We start from the raw sequence: 16,212 nt of genomic DNA, 5'->3' as shown, positions 1-16,212 counted from the left end.
AGAATTAATCTTTAATCTAAATTATAAAAGTGTCAAAATTGAGTATTCGTCACGTGCTGTAAATTAAACGAACATAACAAACTCATTTTAACCCGATGACCCGACCCAACAGTATAAAACTACACGTCTACTCCTCCAACCGTCCGTAGCTCATCTGCTCTGCTTGATTTCTTCCACCATTTTCAAACTTTCAAAAATAGATTTAAAAAAAAAAAAAAAGAAGAATAAACAAAAATAACTTGCAAGTAATGAATTGGATTTTAAATATCAATTGAAAAGCGGTTAGGTGGCGGAGTCGTCGGTTGGTTGCTTCCCTGTGTCGCGGGCAGCAATGAAGGCTGTGATGGCGTCGTGTTCGGTCCCTACATTTACGCGCGTAAATGTCAAAAGAAACCACCATTCTTCTCTCTTATTACCAATTTGCCACTCCTCTTTCTCTCTGAGCCATCGTCGCTCTCTTTCCATGGCGTCTGCAACTCAGCCATCCACTCAGGTAATCAAATCGATTTTATCAATCATTTTTTATTGATAATTGCGAAACTGATAGCTATTTCTGATCATTCGATTGGTTTTGATTCATGAAATTGAATGATTTCTCGTATAATAATAGCGATTCTTTTTTTATCAGGCGGTGTCACCTGGGGATGTTAACAGTGATGTCAATGTGTTGCAGTTGATCCAAACTCACCAGGTTGGTTCTTTTTTATTTTGTAAGTGTTTGAGAAATTAGATATCTAATATATTGATTGATAGTTTCAATTTTATGATTAATATATGTTTGTCAATGCTACTGATCGATTGTTATTGGGTTTTATGTGATTATAGGAAAAGGCTGCTCGACTTCCTCCAGTTGAGGAAATTAAAACTGTGCTTTATCACAGTGTGCGTGGCGTGCTTTCAACATTTTCTCAGGTTTGTTGTTCATATGCTTATTAAAGATTTTGAATTCATTGATCAGAAGAAGAATAGTGGAAACGAAGTTTTCATGATACTTGAAATTGGCATGGCTGAAGGATACTGATCAAGATTAGTTTGTTTGTGAAAGGAATTAGTGAAGGTTCAGTGTTAAAACGGTGGAACAATGACCTTTAATTTTTTATGTGGGCTACGGATAGCTAAATTATTTGGACCGTTGAAGATCAATTTCTTTTCTGGCTGTTTTAGCGGATTGACTATAGTTATTTTGGTTTGCACACTGGTTTGTGGCATTCATTGCTTGGTCTACTTTTTTATCTGTTAACTGACTTGTAACAATTGCTTTTGATAAACAGAAGCATGAGGGTTATCCATCAGGTTCAATGGTTGATTTTGCATGTGATGTCAATGGATCTCCAATATTAGCAGTGAGCAGCTTGGCAGTTCATACAAAGGTTTGCTCTATATTCTGCAGATCTGTTCATTTGTCGTTTAACTTAGAAAATCACTCATGAACTATAAAGATTATTCACCATAAGATCTGCCTTGATGCAAAATAACAATTATGGTTCTTTTGGATTGTAAACTTCAATTGGTAATTTTTGTTCATATTCCGGTGGATTAGCTATGCCGTAGTGGAGCCAGCTGATCACTGTAATAAAAATTGAAACTTATTGAATGCTTGAAAGAATAAAAATCTGAAAAGTAAGATTCACTTATCTTAGATATGTTTAGTTTATCATATTTGTTGAATTATCCACTGGTAAGCGCATATATGCAAGATGGAGATGCTGGTCTAAACTGATTGTCCTTGCCAAATTCTGTTTTTAACCTATTTATATTCCATTGTTATTTTTGTGGCCTTTGATTTAGTTATGAACCTCTTGCAGCACTTTGACTATATGAAACTTGCTTTGTGCAGGACCTGTTAGCTAATCCCAAATGCTCATTGCTTGTTGCTAGAGATCCAGAGGATAGGACCGATTTAGTAATCACTCTGCATGGTGATGCTTTTTCTGTAAGTCATTCATATATTTGTTTCCTTAAGAGATCTTATTTTAAACTCATTACTTGCAATGTGTATTACCTTCTGCTTTTTCGTTTTTGCTGGAGGGAGGAGGTTGATATAAAATTTACTGTTCTTATCAACTGTTTAGGTTCCTGAGAAAGAACAAAGTGCCATTCGAACTATGTATCTGGAGAAGCATCCAGGTGCATTCTGGGTAAATTATTTCCTCCTATTCTCTGGCATGCTTTATTCTTTCTTCACCCAATGCCATTGTTGCATATCTAGTTGAGGACTAAATCAATATGTACAATATGAAGGTTGACTTTGGTGACTTCCAATTCATACGTATTGAACCAAAAGTTGTGCGATATGTGTCAGGAGTTGCAACTGCTTTACTTGGATTTGGAGGTCTGTGTGCCATTCTGAAATCTTCTTGTTTTTCCCTTTTTGAACAGAATAACAGCACAAAAATTGTTTCCTAGTATGTGGTCAAGAGTGACTCTTGGTACTCTCAAGGTCACTTCACCTTAGACACGCACCAATGTTTTTGCTTTTGTATTTAGATGGTGACTTTATTTTTTGAGGGACTGCTAGATATTATTTTTATTGTTTCTACCTTTTTGCTTTTGTAATTGTTCTAATCTCTTATCTATGTTATTTTTATTATTTCAGAGTTTAGCAAAGAAGAGTACCAAGCTGCCAAAGTGGATCCAATAACTCAATTTTCTAAACCTGTTTCGGTATATCTTGATTATGCAATATATTCATGCATTTTATTATGTTGTTTACAGATTGTAACTATTAAAAATTCTAATTGGCATCTTATTTTTAACCAGTCTCATATGAATAGAGATCATGCTGAAGATACAAGGCTCATTGTGCAACATTCAACATCAATTGCGGTAATTTTGGTGTACTTTCCAGTATATTTCTATATTTTTTAGTAACCGAGATCAGATCAGTACATTTTTTATAAACCAATGTACTGCAATTAAATTGAGTGGTAAACAGAATCCTTTGCTGCTTCAAAATTAGTGGGGAAACTGGGAGGAGGATAGATGTACGAACATGTGTTTGATAGGGAGACTGGTGTTTAATAATTTCTGTAAGTGAATATGTAAAAGATAAAGTGGAAAGGAAGGGAAGAGAATGGAAAATTTTTTATTTCCTCAAATTTCTTCTTGGTTCTTAAACACTTCCCTTTTTTGGTTCAAAAGAAATTTTCTCTGAACTGAATGCAGTAAAAGATCTCGGGGAGAACTTTTTAAAAGTTAGTTTAGCATAACTTTGAGGTGCTGAGGAAAACCTGTTAAGGAACATCTGTTTATTTTTCCCTTTATAAAATCTTTTCTTCACATTATAGGAAATTAAGTAAAAATTTGCTGTTCTCCCCTCTCCTCCGTTTCCCTACTCTATTTCCCCTTACTTTTTTAGTCATCAAAGTTGAATCAACTAGTATGTGAAGGCTGACTTAATATTTTTCTTCAGGTGGAATCAGCCTACATGCTAGACATTGATAGCCTTGGATTCAATGTTAAGGTATCATTAATCCATAACAATCTTACTTTGTGTGCTTTACTCCACTAGCTTCTTAAAAGTATCTTTTACTTCCATCTTAGCCATTTTCTCCTTTAGCAATGTTAATTTGAATTGATTCTTTTTACTGCCTTGCCATTTGGATATTTGCTGCAGTCAAAACTGTTTCTCTTCCTCTCTGCATTCATATTTTGACCTCATTTTTTTTTTCTAGGCTGTTTATCAAGGGAATACATATAAGTTTCGGATTCCTTTTCCTAGACGTGCAGAAGACAGAAAGTGAGAGTCCTTAATTATAGATTTTCTGGTCTTTTACTGAAGTTAAATTATTCTTTTCCATGAGAAAATGATCGATTGTTTGTCCTTCATATGCACGCTTCAACTATTCCTATTCTTTTGTCATACAGTATGTGCTTCTAGATTCTCATCTTAATTTTGTGCTACATCTGAAAAGTTTTTCTTTTTGCTGACACTTCCAAAGTTAATGAGGATTTTTTTTTAATGGAATCTAATATCAGGTTTTAATTTGATGTTTTTCACTCACGTACATATGCATACTCAATCCCCAACCATAATCTCCTGTTAATGCTTGGGCCATAAACTTATTGAGGACCTTCTGCCATGTGCCCACAGGTTTCTTTTGAATACTCTTGTCATGTTGCATGACTTTACATTGTAACTCCATGGTCCAGTCAGTCAAGTCTTCTGCTTCCATTTGACTTCGGTTTCTTCATTTCTGATGAGTTTGTTTTCTTTTATTTTTTAGGGATGTAAAGACTTTAATCGTGGAAATGCTCCAAGCTGCCAAGTCTCAAGTTAATTGATATCATGCTAAGAAAGGTACAAGGAGGTGTACGATTGTCCATAAAAATCTTGCAATAAAATGTTGTTCAACTATTTTGCTATCTTGTTGTTTTTAAGCATAAAGAACTTGTATTGGTCCCAACATGGGTTGCAAACCTTGTATAATAAGCAAACCTTGTGCTCAAGATAGGCATTCTAAACATGAACATAATGATTTTTCAAGAATAAGAAATTTTCCCCTTCTAATTTTCATATCTATGTTATGAAGACTTGCAACCATTTCATATTTAGAGATTAGAGTATAGCATGAAGTATTGCACTGGCCAAAATACCACATGTATTACATGTTTTTACTAGAATTTCAAAATGATGATCTCCTTCTCAAGACCTCTAATTTTGCGTTTTTATGCTCGCTTCCTTGTGATATTCTAGCATCTTCTTGATCGAGTCTTGTTCATTCTGGCAAACATCTGCCCGAGTTACCATGTGCTACTTACCACATTTTTTACTTACAGTGGGAACTCATCATTCCTTTCTTATGAGATGTTCTCACTCAGTTGTCTTGCTTGCTTATGTAGGATTCTGCAGCGCATCACACTTGAGAGACTGATATGGAAAGGATATATAATTCTGAATTGCTGAAATTAGACTCGAATGGCAGCTTGCTCCTAATGGCTCGTAGTCATATACCATGTACATGTTAAAATACCGTCGGCAGGCATAATAATCACGGAGTGGAATTACATAATCGCATGGGATGTTTGAATTCTAAAGATGATGTTTGATCCAAAATTGGTATTAACATTTATAAAATCTCGGAATGCAAATTGCTTGCTTCTTTCTTCTGCAAAATTTAGGAGTGAACCTAAAATGTGGGAATTTTATTTCTATTTTAAGCAAATGTGCAATTAACAGTAAGTAAATTTGTCCAGTCAGATGTCCAGACCAGACCACATGATAAGCAAATCATAAATCTCTATTAGGTCATTGTAATTTTAATTGAACATACGGTTCGACCTCTAGATTTTGCACGCTTACTCATGTCTCATGCTGCAGAGACTGATGATTACAGTCATCTGCCAGAGCAGGCTGCACAATGAGGCCAATCTAATTTGACAAAAGGAGAAAAAAAAAAAAAAAGTGACCATATTAGTTGTCTTAGACTTGTTTCTTTACTTTATCACATCACATGACTTGTACAAGAACAAATACATACTGGGATCTATAAAAAAAAAATAAAAATTGATTATGGCAAATAAAATGAGAAAAAGAATTTATTTTCTCAATTATATAAATGAAGCTTAGATCTATACAACAACAAAAGAACAAAATCCAGCAGAAACTTTCCTTCACTACCCTTTCTCCCATTCTAACAAACTCCTATTCATCACATTATCATGATTTCCAAACAAAGTCCCAAAATTTTCTAAAAAAAATTAAAAAAAAAAAAGTCTCCGCTGCTTAAATGTGGCACATCTTTCATTCTGAATCACTTTCCATACTTCCCATAGCCTTCAGTCCTCTGGGTCTCTGTATCATAACCACCAGAATAAAAAATTTGAGAGAAGGGAAAAAACAACCCATTATCATGAAAGTTCAGATCTAAGCGAAAAAACAATCAAGTACCTTCTTAGAACTCTTCTTCTCCCTCACTTCATACCTCTCTTGGCACATATCAGTCAACCATGCTCCAGGGCTCACCAACTGTCACCCAACCAAAATTCCCAAAAAAGGCAAAAAAAAACATAAAAGAAAGAAAGAAAGAAAATTTAGAATCTAAAAATAAAATAAAACCAATACCAAAATACATGAACCATAAGTTCTTTTTCTTTTCAACCTTTCCCAACCCATTAAAAAACTGAGAGAGAGAGAGAGAGAGAGAGAGAGAGAGAGAAGGAAGAATACAGCAGAAGGAGACTTACAAGTAAGCTTCTTTGGATAATCTTGGCTCTCTTTTTGGGCCGTTGAGGAAGCTTACACCCTTTCATAGCCATAAAATCCTCTTCTTTTTCTTTACTTGATAAAGTGATATATAGCTTTGGCCATACATGATGGCCTTTATCTTCCCCATTGTTACCATGACCATCCATTGAAATCTTTCCATTCTCATCCAACCCCACTGACCCTCTTGTCGTGTAGTACCTGTCCTCTTTCTCCGGCGACGCCGATTTCCGATTCTCTGTCAGACTTGAACGAAGTGTTGCTGCCTCGGAATTCCTGTACCGAACAGATCCTTAAAAATTAGAACTTTGCCATTTTTTTTCATTTTTTTCAAGTCAGATTTCTCATTAGTTCGAATCTAAAAGAAAAACCATATGCGAATTAAAGTTTTTTAACACAAATTCTCTCGTTTTCTTGTATTTTCCCGTCAACCAAACAGGAGATTGCAAGAAAGTTCCGACCTTTTTCTCTTTTTATATTCGGAGGAATTCTCAACTGTCTGTTTGGTTGCTGAGCAAAGGAAAACAAAGCAAAATTAGGTAACAGAAACTGCAAAATCCAAACATACAGATTTACTTTTCCCAATTTCTTAGTTTTTCTCGGCAACCAAACAGAAAAATACCCAAATCCCAATCCAACCTCGTTTTCCAATCCTCTGTTTGGTTGCTGAGAAACCAAAAATAAAATCTAGTCATCAAACATTGAAAAACAAAAACCACTGCCTCCTCAAAAAGCAATGAAACTAAAAACCAATCTAACCTGGTAAGACGATGGGATTGAGGATGAGACGTTTCTTTCTCTGTGGCAGAAGAGACTACGCGTCTATCAATCCGAGATGTAATATTCCTGCGAAAGACACCATCGGATCTATGTGAAATGATTTGAGGGTCTCTTACTCTAACACATCTAAGCCTCTTTTTATTTCCCCACTGCAAGAAAAATTCTGGCTCTAATATTTTATTTGCTCTCTGGTTTTTCTCGTCTTTGTCCATATCTGTAATCAAAACAACACCAGCAACCAAAACAAGAGTTAGAACCAACCCAGAACTAAAAAATCTCACAACTTGCAGAAACTCGGGGTGAATTAAGAAAACGCAGAAGTGAAAGAGAACTAAAGAATTTTCCATAGAAAATAAGAGAAACGTAAAATATGTGGAAATCAAATTGGGTCTTATGTCTTCCATTTAGAACACCCAGAAGTGGAATAGAAGAAATTGTGGGTTTTAAAGTTGAGAAATGGATTATAGAGAAGAACCCAGAAGTGAAAAATCAAAATCGGTCTTATGAGAAGATAAGAAAAACAGACTCCTGAGGAGATGCATCTGCTTTTTCTCAATTACGTAAAAAACTGGTAGAAATGAGAAAAAAAGAGAAGAAAGAAAGTTTTGAAGTTGGAGAAGATTGCGAGGTTAACCTCAAGATCTATGAGTACAAAAGGGAAATCAAAAGGAAATCTTCAAAGACCACCCAGACTGCAATTCAAACAGATTGACTTGTTAAAGAAACAAAGGGAGACAGAAAGAGAAATGAAGAACATATATACCATAAGATAATTGCATAAGGAGAAGATGATGAAGGCCTTAAAATAAGAAAAATCTCTAGAAATAAAATAAATCCAGATCGGTTTTAACCCAGATTATCCCAAAAACTCTCTTTTTCTCTCTCAATATTTTTTTTTTCTCTTTAGGATTGCTCTTTGTAAACTTTTCTCTGCTTAAAGAACTTGTTGTTTGTCTTTAGCAAACCCTATCCCTCTCTCTCTCTCTCCCCTTTGCTGTTTGTTTCTCACAGCTTCTTCGTGGAGATTCTTCTTCTTCTTCCTCTTCTTCTTTCATCTCTGTAGTCTGTGAGTATTTATCTTCCCCTCCAATAGCCTATGCCCTGTGATAAAAATAATTGCAGAATATTATAACCGTTGGATTGACAATGGACGGCCAGATGCGCGTTGTTTTATCGTAACCCTTCTCAAAAGCCCAGCTTCCTTTTCACATGCTCTTCATTTGTTTTGGGCGTGGTGGATAACCGGCTTTCTACCCACTATTTTTGAGTTGGGCCTTATGGATATGGGCTTTGAGGATAAATTGAGATTAGTTGGGCTTCGTTTCTTTGGATTTGAGTTGTTCTTGGGCCTCAGTCTAAGAGGCATAGGATACGAGTCTCGACTTTCAACTCTCTCCTGTTTTTGAGAACCGAACCGAGCGCAGTTTTCGTTTTGGTTTTGATTTTTATTTTACTAAAAATTGTTCCAACATCATATTGGAAGTGGATGGAATCAAATCAAAAAACTATTTATAAATTTTATTTATTTTTTAAATAATTTAAGTAGTCTACCTCGGGCATCGTATTTTAATTTTATTAGTTAAAGAAAACCTTTTTTATTTTTTACCAATAAAAATAATGTATAGTTGAAATTATTTGTCACACACATAAATTTGATAACTTATATATATTTTTTTTTATTCGTTAAGAGGTCCGATGGGTGAGATAATACTGTAGGCTACACAACAGGGGGTGTCCTTTCCTAAACTCACTAAATTGACGAAAACAATTTAGTGAAAACATTTGTGATCGAGAAGATTCGAACAATTTTTTTTTTTTTTAAATTTATCTGATTTTGAAGGTTACAATGATTCATAAAGTGTCTCTTCTTATATATAATTTAATATGATAAGTTTTAATTATAAATGTATTTAGATTATAATTGCATATTTTAATCACACAGACATAAATAAGAAAATTTATAAATGCAGACAATGAATATGAAGAAAATTTTAGTATATAACTTATAAAAGAATAGCTTTTGTGATGTGTGTTTGAACAAAATATTTTTAAACATCTACATATTTGTATTTGGAAAATACAGAGACAATTTATATAAAATGTAAAATTCAAAAATTTTAAATTTTAAATACAAAAAAGATGTTTGTGTTGTCCCGTTGATCCTTACTTCTTATAGAATATATAAAGAGTGAGAACTTCTTATAGAATATATAAAGAGTGAGAGGTTATTCGAGTTTTTTTCATTATAAAAAGTTGTTCTTACTATAGTCTATGAAAAATTAAAATAAAAGATATAAATATAAATATTTGCTCGAGTCTTCTTGGCTCCTGGAGCTGTATTAATCGGCTACAATCAATCAGACAATGAAGGAATGTCAGAATTGACAATAAAAAATAAATATAAATATTGATAGACAAAATTAAAAGTATTGGTCAAATTCTACCAATAAATATGTACCAATTCTTCTCTCTAAAAAAAAAAAAGAAATAAATATGTAGCAATAATGTAAGTTTAGTGATTCTAAGCTCAACTGTCCTCCTCTCTCTTCAACTTCTGTTGATAAGTCGCCAAGATTCATGACCTAACTTATTAGAAATATATCTCGTACTGTAGGTATTCTTGATCTAACATATTCAAATAGGTATTCAAAGATATATATATATATATATATTATATCCTACTCATATCAATTATGGACAGTAATTTCATTGTTTGTACCCATTTCAATAATTAGTGCTTTTAAAGTAAATAATTAAGTTGTTAATGTTATATCATTACTAGTAAAAATTTCAAAATAAAAATAGTGCTCATTTGAAAGTTGAAACAGATTCTAAATTAGAATAGGTCCAATCACATTATTAAATAATAATAATGTGAATAATAATTAAATTAAATGTAATAATTAGGCTATCTCTAATTAATAAGCTACTTTCCAATATTTGAAGAAAGCGCTTGAAATTTCTTAATGAAGGAATGCTGCCTTTAAGGACTTTAACATTGCCTTCAAGGGCTGAATTTCAAACAAAGTTAGGCCATATTATGCATTGGCTCACCAACTATTTTTTGACTTCCTAGTTTTTGCTGGTTTGCTTTCTACTTTTGTATATCTAGTTATAACTTGTTTTTTTTTTTTTTTTAGTAAAAAAGGAGAACAACACAAAACCTATCTCCGAAAGCTAATGTCGCAAGTATCAGTCCATAGAATTAAAGACAAAGAAGCAAGATAAGAATCCAAAATAAACAGAGAGGAGGAGATAGAGTGACTCAACTTAGCTAAATGATCAGCTGTAAAATTAATTTCATGAAACACGAGATGAAAAGAACACTCTCGATCACAAGCCAATAAATTCTGAATATCCAAAATAAGAACAACTAACGAATGAGAAGGAATTAACCACGTCTAGTTATAACTTGTACTTCAACTACATACACATATCACTTTTGTTAAAGGTGCATTTTTATTCGTCATTTATTCTAAAATATAAAAAATTCATCCCTATACTTCTAGCGAAAATTTTGTGGTACTTATAAATTTTGTGAAGATCTACTGTGTTCTTAAAGTTACGAACTGTAATAACATTGCTCACTTCTTCACACTATTAATAATAGTTTTTAAGGTTTTAAATTTTATATGCAAAATTTATTTTGATGTGTAATTGAATAGCTTTTGAAATAATATTTTTCATATTTTACAACTGACAATGAATTTTTATTTAATTTTATTTTATAAATTGGAGCGTCTAATAGAATGGATTTGCAAATCATTAGTGTTGAATGAGTTAAAAGTAAAATGAAATTTATCAAGCTCGGTTGAATAAAATTTATCGCTAGAATATTAAAATGAATTATTTTATCCTGCTTATTTCTTTAATTACTTCTTAAAACTTTTTTTTTTCTCTCTCTTTATCCTTTCTTCTTCTAGTATTGAAACTTTATGAAAGAATCCACTTTAATTTTCTAGTAAAACATTTTAAATAAATTGATTAAGAAAATTTTGTTCATTTAAATTTTTAGTTGATAAAAAAAAAAAAACAGAATTAAAAAACTAAAATTGAAAAAATAAAATCAGGACAAAATTAGTTATTTTAAGTAAGAACTCAAGTGTTTGATATTTACAGAAAGAGAAAATTACCACTAAAAGTGCTTGTATCGAGATAAGAACACCTTTAATACAATATTTATTTTTTCTCCTTTCCAAACAAAGCATTTAAAGTTTAGTCACACCCCCAAATCTAATGGTAGTTTGCATGAAAAGGTTTCAACAATTCAATGATGATTCACTCATTTTTCATGACTGAATTAGTACTTTAGCCATTGTTGCATTGTTGGGTTGGGGAATTGTTACATTCTATTACTCGTGAATCTTTATTTCTTATATCTTACTATTATAGGTAACAAAAATGAATCTACTTATGTCATTCCCTAGTTCCTCTATATCCTTATCATTCCTCTTACTAGCTATACGCTTGCATATTTGTTTAATCTAATGTCGTATTATCCATTCCACCACCATACTTTATTTTCCTTTATTATACCAAAACGTTTATTAATAACGTTAGAGAATAAGTTTAAATTTACTAATTTAGTCTTTTTATTTATATAAGGAGTGAGTGGTCTTAAGTTCAAATTCTCTATTCTACGGTTATTTTCACCTATTTAGTTAGTGAAGGGGAAAGTTACCTCTGTTTTGTAGTTAAAAATTGGAGCCAAATTTTAGAAAATTAATATTATATTTCCATAGTTGGGAGGGAATGCATCCAAAGTTAGAGGGTAGAGGTGACTTTTTCAACGGTTGTTGGTTTGGTCCATTGAATTTGAAATACCAACTACAACAAATGAATAATTGGGCCCATCACTTTTTATCACTTGAGTTGAGATCACCATTGTTGGAACTTGGATTCAAATTTCATTATTTTCGACCGTTATAAAACGTTACAGCCTATTTCAAACTTTTCAAAGAATTTTCCACCATGAAATTCTCGTATGGTCTTGAGAATGAAATTATTTTGTGAACCAAAGTGTTTCATTGAAAGAAATTAATGCTCACATTGTCAATCAGAGGTTAAAATGCAATCACCAATTTTTGTTTGATTTCTAGTGGCAATTTAGTAATTGTAAAATTAAAAAGAAAATACAGCAAAGAAAATCTGTAAATGATTTTACAAATAATAAACCTACTAATCATATAATTGTTTTATTAACATAAATAATAAAATGTCAACTGCACAAATCATTTCCTTACTTAAATAATAATCAAGAATCACTATTACCACTAATCTTAATTAATTAAAGTCAACAACATTTTGTTTCTATGGTAAGCAATCATAAAATTTGAGAAAATTTGTTAATGTATTTATTTAGATGCCATAATAAGCTTTGATTGTATTAATTATAGTGAGCTTCCTTAATACTATAAATTATGCTATAATTAATATATTTCTTCTTTATTTGGCCCTAAAAAAAAAAAATAACAAGCAAACAAAACGAAAAATAAGAAATTTTTCTTATTAAGATTCATTACATTTTAATATCTCGTCTGCCTCTTATTCCTAATTTCAATTTCCATCAAATAGCGAAATTAAATGTTATATTTTTAAAATTTTAGAAATAAAAGCTATTTTCTTGAAAACTAAAATTTTTTATTTATTGAACCAAAAAATAATAAATAAAATCACACACATGTAAAATATCTAAATGAAGATTCTAAAATCTCAAGTTTGCCATTATTATAATACAAGCAGAGCATGAGAAACCACAGAACATGCAGCGACCTATATGTGGGGTCATTAATTGGGGCACTCAAAAATTTTCTATTCCAAAAATAGTAAAATAATAAAAAAAAATAGTGGTTAAAGAGCGGAGGCCATAAAAAAGAAAGGCCAAAGAAACCGTTGGCAACAGCTGTAAGGCACCAAATACGCCAAAGGCCAAAGCCAGTGCCACCCTGTCCCAACCAAAGGACAACACTTCATTAAAAATTTAAAATCCCGAAAAACCCCAAGTGCATTAGCCCTTTATCAACTCTCTTCCAGGGGCACCCTCCCCTACCTATTCTCCTATATAAAGTAATTAATCCTCCAACTTGGTGCCACCCCACTACTCTTTTGTATCCGTTCCATTCGCTTTCTCTTTCTTCTGCCGCCACAAATTTTCTTGGGCCAGTTTTACCGCGCACCGGAAAATCAAGAATGGAGGCTTTGAAGATGAGAGTATTTTTGGCTTTGGTGGTTGTTGTCATGGCTTTCTCCGCCGTACAGAATGTGGCAGCTCAAGAAGCACCAGCTCCTAGCCCTGCCTCTGATGCCACCATATTTGTACCCACCATTTTTGCTTCTTTCGTAGCTCTTGCTTTTGGGCTTCTATTTTAAAATGGTGGAGTTTTTTTATTTTTTATTTTGAAAAAAATTTGATTTGGGTTATTGAATGGGTACATTCTGAGTTCTTTTGCTTAGGCTCTTTCTTTGTTGCCCAGTTGGATTGGGTTCGTAAAAAGGGCTTAGGGACTTTTATTTGTATTTTGATTTTTAATTATTTGTATAATTGATGTAATTTGTTATTATTTTTGTACAATTTAATGTGATTTGTTATTCTTAAATTTTACTTCATATTTCTTTTCATGTCATGTGATGCTTAACAATTTCGTCTTTGTTTGGTGTGGTTAAGTGTTTGGCACGTGTCTAACAAGGAGGAAAAATATCTCGTACGTGTGTTTATAATTATAATAATGTATCTGCCAGCTATGTTTTGAATGACGAGACGATGACATATATTCGCACCTGCAAGTTGATTCATACGGCAAACCTTCAATCTAGCCATTGTTGAAGGGGTTATTCTTACTTCTTAGGCCCATTTCCGCGAGTGGTGTTTAGTGTTTGAAGGATGTGATTTTTGGTGTTTGATTGGGTTAAAATATTATTTTAAGTAATTAACTAATTCTGACGTTCTGTGATGCAATATTTATTTTATTTTAGTTGCCTATGATAATACAATTTTAGTTAAAGTAGGATTTCATAAAATGTTATTTTTATTACATTTTATAAAATTTTTATTTATTACTTATTTTTATCACGTTACTTTTATATTTTTTTTATCGGTTTATATTAATCTGCTAATAATCGTTAAAATTACCAAATAGAACAACAAATAAGATTAGGAGAGAGAGAGCTTTAAGCTTCATTTTAATATACTAATCCTGAGTTGAGTAAGAATTAAGCTTAATACAATTCACATAACTAAGTGACTAAAACTGTAAAACAGCACATAACAATTGGCACATAATTATTGGGTTGTTAAATGTCTGCTGCAACTGCCATCTAGGTACGCTGTAGTAGAGATGGCTCTTGAAGGGTCTCGCCAAAACCTCCAAAAATTTATACAAGTAATTCCGATACCAAATGATGAAAATAAAAAAACTATAGTAAGTTGGATTAATAAAATGGATCGTTTATAGGCAAATTTGAGATGTAAAGTTATAGATATTTAAATTTTAAGCTTGAAAATTTGGTTTTGAGCTCCATTCATGTAAGACTAAAAACTTCTACATTAAAGCTCTTTTTGTTTGCAAGTAGTGTTTAGTGCTTTGCGGTTAAAACGCTATAATTCATTATAGTGTTGGGTAATATTAATATTACACATCTATTCTATTGTTTAAAGTCTCAGATAGTATTTCGTGAAACTTTAATCCCATTAATGTTTAATCGTTTATAAATTTTGTATGAATCACTTACCTTTGTCTTATTCTTAATGTTCTTACATTTTTTCAATAATTTTATATTAAATAATTAATTAAATACTTATTAATATTTAACCGCTAATAGCTCACAGAGAGGGCCTGAGTAAAGAGGGAAAGTCTATAAATACCTGTAAATTCGACTTGAATCGAGATATAAATATTTAAATTTTTTCAGGCCGGGCCATATTGGGGCTGTATGAAAACTTAACCCGATCAGGATCGGCCCGTGATAAAGTCCAGTGACTCTGTAACAAAAACAATGCGGTCAACCAAAAATGAATCCACATTAGCTCTAGACCTAAAAACGAGGGCATTTTAGTAATTAGACGTCACAGGTAAAATACTCTTCCAGAATTAAAACCCTAACCCCAATCTTAAAAACCTTAGTTCGGCTACAACGCTGAGTCCTCCTTCATCTCAGATACAACTTCCTCTTAGCCTTGTCAGTTTCTCTAGAAGACGATTCTTCATGAACAATATGCTTATAACAATAACTGCCTTTAAGAGTAGCCATATGAATCGAAATGCAATTTCATAACTGGCTTAGTTAAGAGGCAGAGATCAAATCGTTTGATCAAATGTTGTATTTGATTATTCATAATCCAAGGCCATTTTGAGGGAACAATCTCCGCAATCTCACAACGATTGTTCTCCAAGCAGCCTTAGACATTTAATCTAAAATTTCCATATCCAAGCCCTTTCTGATAAATTATTTTCAATCAATCGCCTCCGAATAACCAGAAGGTTGATTTAATCAATGCCGTTTGGTTCAGACAGAGGCGAAGAACAACCTGAATCTGTTTGAGGGTAAGGAAATTTCCATCTGTTTTCCCCAACCTAGATCGATTCAAATATTTTAATTTTTCTCTAAAACATTTGATTTGTTTTTCTCTCTGAATTGGAATATTTTTGCTTTTTTCCATATCTATATGTGATTCGGATAATCAAAACTCTATTTTGCAAAACAGAATTTAACGGAAAAAAGAATTTATTATTTTAACAACTTGAAAATGGAATACAAATTTAACTCAAATCGTTTGCAACCCTAGTGACTGAAAATTTCCAGAAATTTCTTATTATGTTTAAAAGTTTAATTTTTTAAAATTTAAAAATTTACAACCTTGCAGTGACTTTTAAAAAAGTTCATAAAAAAAAAAAGCTAATTTTTAAATTTATTAGATAATTGTCTCTATTTTGGGTGTTGTTTGATAAAAAATGTACGAGATACAAATCACAAATAATTGATTTTTACATTGGAGAGGTCTCCTCTCCTGTGATGCACGGAAACGTTTTTCTAAAAATACTATTTTTTTTGTAAAATTCTATTTTAAATGTCGTTTTTCCTCGTTGTTTCCATTTGTTTAGGTTTACAGAGCTGCAAGAAAATATATTGGATAGAACTATAGAAGACTAGTACAAATTTGTAATAAAAAATTTTAAAAACAAATATTTAACTGCATAACAATATTCATGAAAAAGTGAAAAAATTTTATA

The 16,212-nt window shown here is 32.1% G+C and overlaps 3 protein-coding genes and 2 non-coding genes across 9 annotated transcripts; 4 read left to right on the top strand and 1 right to left on the bottom strand.

Moving 5' to 3' along the window:
- Positions 1-147: 147 nt before the first annotated feature.
- Positions 148-5,116, top strand: LOC105632625 (FMN binding protein). Of its 3 annotated transcripts, XM_012215056.4 has the most exons (13): positions 149-493; positions 629-691; positions 826-912; positions 1,272-1,370; positions 1,838-1,933; positions 2,073-2,138; positions 2,242-2,332; positions 2,597-2,664; positions 2,761-2,826; positions 3,413-3,463; positions 3,675-3,739; positions 4,227-4,300; positions 4,843-5,116. In XM_012215056.4, the coding sequence occupies exons 1-12, from the start codon at positions 332-334 to the stop codon at positions 4,282-4,284; spliced, it is 972 nt and encodes a 323-aa protein (XP_012070446.1). In that variant the 5' UTR covers positions 149-331; the 3' UTR covers positions 4,285-4,300; positions 4,843-5,116. The 3 variants fall into 3 exon arrangements, with proteins under 3 accessions (XP_012070447.1, XP_089574029.1, XP_012070446.1); XM_012215057.4 differs by lacking the exon at positions 3,675-3,739 and having other exon boundaries at positions 148-493; XM_089717903.1 differs by lacking the exons at positions 3,675-3,739; positions 4,843-5,116 and having other exon boundaries at positions 148-493; positions 4,227-4,516.
- A 394-nt stretch (positions 5,117-5,510) lies between these two features.
- Positions 5,511-8,080, bottom strand: LOC105632624 (uncharacterized). Of its 3 annotated transcripts, XM_020678681.3 has the most exons (8): positions 7,749-8,080; positions 7,620-7,677; positions 6,965-7,199; positions 6,828-6,871; positions 6,667-6,715; positions 6,187-6,481; positions 5,891-5,968; positions 5,511-5,794 (listed from the first exon to the last, which is right to left on the bottom strand). In XM_020678681.3, the coding sequence occupies exons 3-8, from the start codon at positions 7,195-7,197 to the stop codon at positions 5,744-5,746; spliced, it is 750 nt and encodes a 249-aa protein (XP_020534340.1). In that variant the 5' UTR covers positions 7,198-7,199; positions 7,620-7,677; positions 7,749-8,080; the 3' UTR covers positions 5,511-5,743. The 3 variants fall into 3 exon arrangements, with proteins under 3 accessions (XP_020534340.1, XP_020534339.1, XP_012070444.1); XM_020678680.3 differs by lacking the exon at positions 7,620-7,677 and having other exon boundaries at positions 7,749-8,077; XM_012215054.4 differs by lacking the exons at positions 6,667-6,715; positions 6,828-6,871; positions 7,620-7,677 and having other exon boundaries at positions 7,749-8,068.
- A 4,971-nt stretch (positions 8,081-13,051) lies between these two features.
- LOC105632623 (arabinogalactan protein 13) lies at positions 13,052-13,581 on the top strand. The gene has a single exon (XM_012215053.4). It carries the CDS (start codon positions 13,175-13,177, stop codon positions 13,352-13,354), a length of 180 nt encoding a protein of 59 aa, XP_012070443.1. The 5' UTR covers positions 13,052-13,174; the 3' UTR covers positions 13,355-13,581.
- Positions 13,582-15,254: 1,673 nt separating this feature from the next.
- Positions 15,255-15,390, top strand: LOC119370257 (small nucleolar RNA U19). Its single transcript, XR_005177819.1, has one exon. It is a non-coding gene; the product is annotated as a small nucleolar RNA U19 (small nucleolar RNA).
- A 50-nt stretch (positions 15,391-15,440) lies between these two features.
- On the top strand, positions 15,441-15,575 carry LOC119370258 (small nucleolar RNA snoR138). Its single transcript, XR_005177820.1, has one exon. It is a non-coding gene; the product is annotated as a small nucleolar RNA snoR138 (small nucleolar RNA).
- Positions 15,576-16,212: the final 637 nt, after the last annotated feature.

Source organism: Jatropha curcas, chromosome 2, assembly GCF_041381405.1.
Source record: "Jatropha curcas cultivar XTBG-Jc1 chromosome 2, XTBG_Jcur_1.0, whole genome shotgun sequence".
In the NCBI taxonomy this organism is placed as follows: domain Eukaryota; kingdom Viridiplantae; phylum Streptophyta; class Magnoliopsida; order Malpighiales; family Euphorbiaceae; genus Jatropha; species Jatropha curcas.
The sequence above is the reverse complement of the archived record's forward strand: the minus strand, read 5'-3'. Positions and strand labels throughout refer to the sequence as shown.

Bases quoted from the DNA above. Each gene is read 5' to 3' on its own strand.
- LOC105632624 (XM_020678680.3), bottom strand. The intron at 6,872-6,964 runs GTTAGATTGGTT...TTGGTTTCTCAG, and splicing joins CAATCCCATCGTCTTACCAG to CAACCAAACAGAGGATTGGA. The intron at 6,716-6,827 runs GTATTTTTCTGT...TCCTTTGCTCAG, and splicing joins GAGGTTGGATTGGGATTTGG to CAACCAAACAGACAGTTGAG.
- LOC105632625 (XM_012215056.4), top strand. From the start codon at position 332: ATGAAGGCTGTGATGGCGTCGTGTTCGGTCCCTACATTTACGCGCGTA. The intron at 692-825 runs GTTGGTTCTTTT...ATGTGATTATAG, and splicing joins AGTTGATCCAAACTCACCAG to GAAAAGGCTGCTCGACTTCC. The intron at 2,139-2,241 runs GTAAATTATTTC...TACAATATGAAG, and splicing joins AGCATCCAGGTGCATTCTGG to GTTGACTTTGGTGACTTCCA.
- LOC105632623 (XM_012215053.4), top strand. From the start codon at position 13,175: ATGGAGGCTTTGAAGATGAGAGTATTTTTGGCTTTGGTGGTTGTTGTC.